Source organism: Monomorium pharaonis, chromosome 2, assembly GCF_013373865.1.
Source record: "Monomorium pharaonis isolate MP-MQ-018 chromosome 2, ASM1337386v2, whole genome shotgun sequence".
NCBI lineage: Eukaryota > Metazoa > Arthropoda > Insecta > Hymenoptera > Formicidae > Monomorium > Monomorium pharaonis.
The window spans coordinates 8,820,842-8,830,408 of record NC_050468.1 but is presented as its reverse complement, the minus strand read 5'-3'; the positions used below and the strand labels follow the sequence as shown (position 1 = coordinate 8,830,408).

At 30.7% G+C, this 9,567-nt stretch overlaps 2 protein-coding genes and 1 long non-coding RNA gene across 5 annotated transcripts; 1 reads left to right on the top strand and 2 right to left on the bottom strand.

Annotated features, from left to right (window-relative positions):
- Positions 1-305: 305 nt before the first annotated feature.
- Positions 306-6,610, top strand: LOC105832750 (putative inositol monophosphatase 3). 3 transcript variants are annotated; one of them, XM_028189869.2, is made up of 7 exons: positions 306-449; positions 4,070-4,385; positions 4,546-4,794; positions 5,414-5,574; positions 5,643-5,778; positions 6,025-6,124; positions 6,232-6,608. In XM_028189869.2, exons 2-7 carry the CDS (start codon positions 4,172-4,174, stop codon positions 6,389-6,391), a joined length of 1,020 nt encoding a protein of 339 aa, XP_028045670.1. In that variant the 5' UTR covers positions 306-449; positions 4,070-4,171; the 3' UTR covers positions 6,392-6,608. The 3 variants fall into 3 exon arrangements, with proteins under 3 accessions (XP_028045670.1, XP_028045669.1, XP_012529409.1); XM_028189868.2 differs by lacking the exon at positions 306-449 and adding an exon at positions 3,562-3,696 and having other exon boundaries at positions 6,232-6,610; XM_012673955.2 differs by lacking the exon at positions 306-449 and adding an exon at positions 3,667-3,696 and having other exon boundaries at positions 5,661-5,778.
- Positions 1,839-3,464, bottom strand: LOC105832751. Its single transcript, XR_001138759.2, has 2 exons — positions 3,325-3,464; positions 1,839-2,845 (listed from the first exon to the last, which is right to left on the bottom strand). It is a non-coding gene; the product is annotated as an uncharacterized LOC105832751 (long non-coding RNA).
- Positions 6,611-6,991: 381 nt separating the features above from the next.
- On the bottom strand, positions 6,992-9,383 carry LOC105832747 (cell growth-regulating nucleolar protein). Its single transcript, XM_012673950.3, has 3 exons — positions 9,088-9,383; positions 8,196-8,578; positions 6,992-7,594 (listed from the first exon to the last, which is right to left on the bottom strand). The coding sequence occupies exons 1-3, from the start codon at positions 9,210-9,212 to the stop codon at positions 7,065-7,067; spliced, it is 1,038 nt and encodes a 345-aa protein (XP_012529404.1). The 5' UTR covers positions 9,213-9,383; the 3' UTR covers positions 6,992-7,064.
- Between the last annotated feature and the right edge of the window lie 184 nt (positions 9,384-9,567).

The window sequence follows — 9,567 nt, the reverse complement described above, 5'->3', positions numbered from 1 at the left end:
CATATATATTATATATATTTTATCTTTGACTCTTATCGTAAAAATGTAATATTATCGTTACAAGCAGAAAAAATTAATGACCGTTATAAAAAAAATGGTAATGGTAACAACATTACAAGTAACATTACTTTTCAACTCGGCATGCCTCTGCACATGTCATATATACACGTTTCTATCCTCTTTTCGTCCTGTTCATTCTGTATCTATCTCTGAAAGACGCGCGCATGCTGCGCAGAAGATATCTCCCTTTAAATCTATCCCTTTAATAGATATATACATGCATACTTGCACATACACACATACACACCCACACACACACACACGAGTATAATGGACTTTTGTCCCAGCGGAACGCAAGGACGCAATTGCGCATTTTGAAGACGCGTGATAGAGACGAGGGGTTGAACACGTGGTGCGTGTTCTCGACGCAGTTTTTTCTCATCTCTTCGGTAAGCATTTCCACTTTGTTCATCTATCTCCTCCCCCCCCCTTCCTTCACTCTCTTTTTCGCTGTCTTGTCTGCGTTTATAAACCTTTGTTTCTCTTACAAAGGTCTCTTTATGCATCCAACTTAGTCGATTCTTAAATGCAATAACGTCGTATTTGCTTTTGCCATATATCTCTCTTTAACTCGTAGCAATCATGATTCTCGAAGATCGTGTAAACGTTTATGCACTATTTGGAAAAGCATAGGAAAAAACATCGACAAAAAATAGAAAGTAGAAATCAATTTTTGGATATTTAAAGATAAATAAAATAAATCATTTAGTCGATATTGCAACTTATGTGCAAACTCTACATATTGATAAATACTTACAAGATCTTAAATTTAAAAAATCCTTAAATTTTAGTAATTTATGGAGGATATTTTGATATATAAAATATTCGTTTTGCTACCTAAATTTATACTAAAGAAATAAAATCAATCTTTAAATATTGGTTCATTTTTCTGGATTAAATATATGTGCATTAGAGAATATAAAAAAATGATTAAAAGAAGAGAGATTATAGGTAAAAGTAAGGGCAGAGACAATGGGAAGATGGTAAAATTTTAACAGTAAAGATAGAAAAGGATAGGAGATGTTATTAGAAAAAAAGAATATACAGAAAAACATAATATGGAGGAACAAGAACATTATGAAGTTTCTAACGTTTGGTGAAATATAACACAGGTCTAGCAGATATATTTTGAAAAAATTATAAAATTATATCTAGAAAAAATTTATTGATTTTGTCATATTATTTTAAAGATATTTAATTTCAAACATGTAGAATTTTATATTACACAAGCATATGTAAAACCTTATCCCATATATTTTTTTTCCTTATTGAAACAAGTGTACTTATGTAAGACAGAAAATTAAAAAATTATTCTAATTATAAATTATACAATTAGAGAGAAATTTATCTTTTGAAAAAGAAAAGCAAGGAATTTGTCAAATGGACAATGCGTGTGTAGTGTTGTATGACTGTAAATTTTTTAAAAACGATTGTCAGAGATGTTTAGTCAGAGAAGATTAAGATATTAAAATAAGTTCAGATTAGGAAGAAGTAAAAATATAAACAGATATAAGAAAAATTAATATGTCTAGTGGACACAAAGACCTTTCCAGAAGATCTAAATTGAAACAATAAATTCTATTCTATTTTGTTTTAATTTAGTTTTTATTTTTATTTTATATTATTCATTAACAAAAGAAAGCAGGACAAAATTTCATTTCAGAAAAATGTTATTTTATGAGATTTATTGATTAAAAAATATATAATTAAATTCTAATTATCAATAAAATAAAAATAAAAACAATTTTCAATAATTAATTTTAAAAATTACAGTGTTTACTTCAGTAAAATATTCTTTAATATGATTAGGTAATATGATTGATTCAGATTTCTACCAAGAATTAAAGGCAAGAATTGATATTAAAAAATCTCACAATATATAAATATATAGTTATGAAGCGCGATATTTTCTGCTAAATGCCAATTTCTATTTCTGTGTATCTATCGTTTCTAAAGCTACTATGGACATAATCATATGAATTTCAGTTTAATCATCTAATTTCCCAGTTGTACCGATATCCTCTCATTACAAAAGAAGATTTTACTATTTTAATGTTGATCAGACTATCACAAAATTCTATTTGCTGATATTCTATAGATATTGAAGTTCCAATTGATTCCTTCTTGATTGCTGCATTTCCAGGATATTTATTCGAGTTTTTTGACTCGAGAGGTTCTTTCTCATAAACATGGAATTTGTTCCATCCAATTTCATTTTGATCAGTCCCATCTGATATCATGTAGATGGGAAATTTTCAAGGTAGCTGGTCATTTTTCTCAGCCTGATTGGTACAGTATCATACTCTGTAACCTTATGAGTTCCAGGATGGCTGTATAATTAACTTATCTTCATAGATTTATACTTCATGTTAAGAGATGAATCCTCAGCATCCCCTTCCTTATGTATAGGCATTATAGTGTGAGAATCCTTACCCCTTGTCTCTCAATTCGACGTAATAGGATTGCCAAACGCTCGATTAATGATCAGCCCACAATTAGGAGTGAGTTTTTGTTTGTTGACTTGCCGATGCTCATATTCTCAATATGCTGCTGGATTGTGTTAACCGACGACGAATCTCTCTCATCGTGAGGTTTCTATGAACTTTCCGATGCTCACGTTCGCAAAGCTTTACTGGATCGTGTTAATCGACGACGAAGTCTCTCTCGCCAGTCTCGCCTCTCATCGTGAGATTTTATCAGATTTTATTTCCATAAATTTGCCGACGATTGCCTTCGCAGCTCATTGCTCGAGCTCACGAGCTCGTTTTCCGCAAGGCCTCTCCCTCTATAAAATTTCATTTCCATTAATTCGATCGTTGAAGCTTTTTCATGAGACTCAATTTTTATACTTTTGACAAAACGCGTTTGATGATGATATTGGACGATTGCTAAGTGCACAACTATTCCATAAGGCCTGTTCTTCGTCGCTGCACTGCTGCACTGGTGCAATAAGTTAGAATGAGACAAATATATTTTTTCTCATTCTAACTTATTGCACCAGACAGCAGTGCAGCTACCAAGAACAAACCTATATTCCTTACCGTTTGATATAATAAGGCTTGTTCTTGGTAGCTGTACTGCTGTACTGGTGCAATAAGTTAGAATGAGAAAAATTTGTCTCACAATCAGTCTAATTTATTGCACCAGTGCAGCAGTGCAGCAAAGAACAGGCCTCTAATGTTTGTATTTTTTTTTATTGATTGCGTATTGTGCGTCTATCTTGCGATTAATAATAGTTTCAACAATATGAAAAGTACTATTTACTTGGGTCATTTTTGCAGTGATCGCAGTTAAAATAAATCTAATAAGTCCATATGATGATTCAAAGATTAAAATAAGTCAGGACGCGCTCTGTACCTGCTTGCAATACTTTTTTTTTTCGTTGCTACGTTGAGCTTGAGGCAACAAGTTAAAATGAGACAAATATGAGGTGAGTTTTTTAATTCATCATGTCTCACTCTAATTTGTTGCATCAGTGTGATCAGTGTAGCAGCAAAAAAAAACAGACTATGAAAGAGCGCTACGGGCGTTAGCATCAGCACGGGAACGCACTCTATCTCACGTTTGAACAAGCTTGTGCAATAGACGAGGTTAGGGAGAAAAGCCGCGTCATATATATATATGTATGTGTATCAGGTAAAAGCATCTTGTCTTTCAACACTTTTTATAGATGAATTTCGAGTACTAATTACATGCATTTATTAATAAGTGTGTGTAATTAGCAAGTTTTGTGATCATTAATTTTATTTTGCAAATATTGATTTTATGTTTTTACTGTACATGTAGTTTATATTATATATATATATATATATTCTCATATGTTATTCTCCTTAACTAAAAATTGCATTATTAAGCAACACATATATAACAGATTATATAAAATGCATTTACATATACATTATAATCGAAACAATATAATTACAAAAACAATATAATTTTTTATATGATTAATAATGATTAAGATTTAAAGTTATAAATATCATCAGCAAAAATCTGTTTGTTGTTACAGGTGTTCTGTAATTGCATTGAAGGCTTACAAAGTTGCCACGGTGATAAATTGTACCATTTCACTAACTGGTCGCACGTTTTTAATTCGCCAGTAAACGGCGGGATGAGCGTGCGTACACAGAGACTACTTCTATGTGCATTTGTACTCTTAGGCATCATTTACCTCTGCACAAACCGGCGTGCAAACAACAAAGATGTGTCTGTCAAGCAACTTCTTGCTGCTGCGATAAGAGCGGCGGAGATTGGGGGACTGGAAGTTGTGACAGTGCATGATCAAATCAAATTCAAGATAGAAAGCAAAGGCAAAACAAAGGAGGGTAATTGTCAATAATTTGATGTGAATTATTTTTTATGTGCCACATTGCAATTATTTTTGTCCTGCATTATTTAATGCAATCTGGTTTTCCTTAAATTGACAAACTTTAATATTTTTTAGTAAAGCAATAGCATAATCTTTCTTCTATATTTCTTTTAAAGGCGTAAATGATCCAGTGACAGCAGCAGATTATAGATCTCACTGTGCCATGTATCGCTCTTTAACGGAAGCGTTTCCAGGAATTACTGTGATATCTGAGGAAACGTCGCAGGACTGTGATAAGATTGTAGTAGAGGATATTAAGAACTCTGTTAAAAATCTCGAAGGTTACGATATGAGTGACGACATTGTAAACGTTAATGATATTACAATTTGGATTGATCCTCTTGATGCCACCAAAGAGTTCACAGGTATAGGTGCACTTTTGCCACTATAATATTCTAGTACTTCTAACAAAATTACTTTTCAGGTTATTTATGGCAGAAACAGTTATTTTTAAGATGCCCAATATTGTGCACTTTTGTTTTGAATATATTCGTAATACACAATAAGTTGGCGACAAAAATTTCATAAGAAAGATATGCAAAGATTAGATTATAGGCAGTGGAAAGGAAAATGTATTACCTGCAGTTTGAGAACAATTAATATTTTCACGATCGTTACGGTGATAATGAAGAATCGCCAATTGTTTTCAGGATCAAACAATAGAAATTAATTTTTGGACGTAATATGATAATCAGTTCCGTAACAATCTCAGAAATATTAAGATGTTGCGGGTAAAGCTTGTTTTCTAAATAATTCATTTAACATGTAGGCGCAATAATTTGACATTTGAAAATTGGAAAACGAAATCAAATCTTTACACTATATATTTCAGATCCACTGAATCTGTTCTTCAAATATTAAATGTGTAAAGCGTTTTGAACGTATTGGAAGGATACTCGGTGGTTCTGGAACATTCTTAGCTTGAGATAGTATTTTATGAACCAAATTTGATCATTTTTGCACAATAATCTATCATATTTTTAGAAAATTTACTGCAATATGTATCTACTATGGTATGCATAGCTGTCAAGGGACAACCAATTATTGGTGTCATATATAAACCATTTGAGACCAGACAGAATTACAGTTTGTTCTGGACGTGGAGTAATCACGGAGTATCAAGAAACTTGAAAAATTTACCCAAGGTAATTGTGTGTGAATTTAAAGTAATTTAACAAAGAAATTATAAAGAATTTTGAAACGCATTATTTAGCTAATCTCTGTTGAACAGGTAAAGGATAATAAAACACCTATCTTAATTGTGTCTCTTTCACATGCTGGACAAGTAAAAAATTCATCTAAAGTTGCCTTTGGCGACAACATTAAAATTATTTCTGCTGCTGGTGCAGGTGAAATTCTTTTTCAATAACGCAATTTTACTTTCATAATTCATTAGACACGTGTGAATACAAGATTAATAATAATCTTGTACATATGTGTATTATTCTGACCACATTAATACAATGTGTATTGATCTGGTTTTAGATTTCTATTCTTTCTTATTTTCGTTACTTAGTCTCACATTAAAAAAATTGTTATCATTATCAAGACTTTTATATAGAGAATATACAAATATAAGAGATATTTTATTTTAGGATACAAATTTTTGGAAGTAGCTGCTGGTAATGCAACTGCCTATGTTCATACAACTGCTATCAAGAAATGGGATATATGTGCAGGCACTGCAATTCTTAGGTACTACTAATTATTTTCCTTAATTTATGTAGTATCTATATATTACAATTATTTTATATTGATTGTTGTATTTTATATTTGTTATTTATATATTTCTTGTCTTATAGTGCTTTAGGAGGAACGGTAACACAGTTATATGATCAGCAACCAATCTATTTCGGTGCTAATGATGCCAAAGTACTTACAAAGGGTCTTTTAGCAACTATGAGTGAACACGCGTGGTATTCCGAAAAATTCTTACACGATTTTCCTTCCGATTCACATTAAGAACGCAATACATTAAGAGAGAATTAAGATTGTATATATTAAATTTTGCTCTTCTAAAATAGTTTCTATTCCGTAATAAAAAATATCAATATGTACGTAATAAGATCACATATCTTCCAACAATCTTAACTGTTAAGTATTTATTGTAAGAAGTAAATTTATCATAAACCGTGTATAAAAGATGTAAACTTTTATATAATAAATGAAGTAATAGTCATTTTACATTACAATTTTATGTGCATCTACACATAATTCAAATAAAAATTTGATCCTAGAATGACACATTAAATATGGAATATCCAAATTCTTTTATGGTTAATTTTTGTATTTAAAGTCTGGATAATCCACTTATCATTTAAACACAGGATGTAATTTTTCTTTGACGTAAAATTAAAATCGTTAATCAAATGTATTCCTTAGTTTAATTTTGTTTCAATTCAACAAAATTTGTGTTATATATTAATTTTTATAAAAATTATAAAGTTGATGTGAGAAGAGTATATTCAGCATGTTATTTCCATAATAAAACAATCATTCTAGAGTTACAAATTAAAAAATATCAATCCAGTTTAGAATCGTGACTTTATAAAAACAGGACAGTCAAGTAAAATGTTTTTTTTATTTATAATATTTTATTCTAATTTGCAATTTCTTTTGTATAAATTTATTTTACCTAAAGTAATTGTACTTTATTTTCTGAAATACATATCGCAGACGATTCTTTCAGTTTTTCCATCGTTTTGTTAAACTTTGCAATAGCCTTTTCATATTCAGTCAGTTTGAAAGTATTGTCATTTAAGCTAAAAACGTAATATATACATTTTCTCATAACCTTATCTCGTAATTTTTTTAAAGGCATTTCACCCTTAGTATGTAAAATGTCTAAAATAGTTTTTTTCCAACGAAATATAGCAACATCACTTCCATTATCGTTTGTAATCGAAACAGATTGTTTTGTAATTTTCACAGCAGTTTGATCTTCCTCTGGTAATTGAGTGCTCGCTGGTTCTAATTTCCGTTTTTTAGATTTACTTCGCTTTTCGAGCAGATGACCATTGCTCATCTCGCATACTTTGTCATTTCCATTTTCCTGACTCGTAGAATTATTTTCTTTGCATATATTTTCATTGTTTTGATTCTCAGCAATATTCTGACTGTCAAGTGAGTTATTAGAGTTCACATTTTCCATACATGTCATATTATCTATTAAAAAACAAATATTGTATATTCTATACATTTATTTCTATATATTTTTTTACAGTCTAAGACAATAATTATTTTATCTTTGAAATATAAAAGAAAAATTTATCTTTAAGAGAAATTATAGTACACTTCTAGTATAGAAGAAATTGTCTTATATATTTTTTAGATAAAATTATAACAAATTTTTAAATAATTCTATCTTAAAAAAGTTGTATGATATATGACAAAAAAAACATGGTCTTTATTTTTTTATTTTTTAGAATCTATAATTCTATTTTCATACTTACAGAGTAATTAGAAAAACATTATATAAAACTTTATTATATATTTTATTTAAAAAGTATTATTAATTCTTTTCTAAAAAAAAGTAATTTTCAGATCTATAAAACCGTTCCATTAAAAAAACATGTTACAACCATAAAATGACCACTTTTTTAATTTTAGTTATTTTTTCTTTTACTTTCACAGTTTTAAAGATGTTCAATGTGGTAATAGATACGTAAAATTATTGCCTCATCCTTTATAATACTTATTCCTACGTAATTCACATTAAAAATTTGTTCAATTTCAATAATCTCAGACTTGTTCTAATAAAACTCACGCTTGTTCTGCTCTTGACTCTGTGTAACACTGTTCTCTGTAGTCTTCGTAACCACTTGTTGACTCTGCTTATGCGCATTTTCCATTTTGTCCCAAACGCTCTCCACAATCGATGCATTAACGCGATTGCCTATCGCGCTGCGCACAAAATTAAGAAATTTAGCCTTCTTTCTCGGTATATTATCATACTTCGATAAAATGTTGAGAAAGTTTCGCTCCACATTCGATAGATGCACTGTCCCATTCAGCAAATCATTAACAACGTTAATCCATTCCTGCTGCTTGCGCTCGCCCTTATTAGCACTGGGTTTTGGAACGTAATCTTTAGCGCCATATCTCTCAGCCTCAGTTATACATTTAGTATGCGCAACGTACTCGTCATCTCTTTTAAAATAATTAAGAATAAAAAAAAATATAATTATTAGTACCATTACAATTATTAGTATCAATTATTTCATATTTGAGCAGACTAATAAAATTCTTAGCATAGATGTGTCCTTATCAATTTTTTAAACTAATTAAATTTTTTGTACGTATTGGGTAGCATAGAACATTTCAACAAATTGTAGCAGCATTACATTAAACAAGTTTTATAATTGATTAATCAATTACATTATGCAATTTTGTTCTATAAAAGCTGCATAATGCAATTAATCGCACAATAAATTTAAAAAATTCGTCTGTTTGGTACAATAAATCTAAATAATTCTTTTTTTTCTCTTTAACGGGAAAAAAGAGTAAAGATGAATCAAAGAAATTAAAAAGCTCAACTGAAAAGAACGAGCCTAATATTGCTGGAATGTTCCAGGCTACTTGAAAGGTTTTTATAATTTCATCAATTTCTATATCTCAAAATCCGTAAATATCTGCTCAACCGTTACTTCAATTCTTACCGAAAATCCTTCAAGCAATCCACGCAGGTTACGAAGGGCACATTTCGACATATCAACTGATAATGTGTAGCCACTTTTGGCTTTTTCAATGAATCACCACAATGATTGCAAGTAAAGACGACCATGGCGTGATTATTTGTACAAATAGATCGTGGTATTAACAAAAATAATATACAATAAAAATATTAAGTAACGTTAACTTAACCTATAAGAGCAACGCGCAAACCGGCAACGCAAACATGCGGCACAGTTGGGCACAGTGCACTGTATAGGATGGTATCAGAGGAATATTATTAGGGTGCAGTTACATGGAGCCAACGTACAGCGTACCGGCGTATGGCGTAAAGAAATTAGACCAATCACAAGGTTTACGCCCGTTTTGTTAGCACAGACATTGGTCTAATTCCTTTACGCCATACGCCGGTACGTTGTACGCTGGCCTCATGTGACTGCACCCTTAGGGCCCATAAATATGGGCAA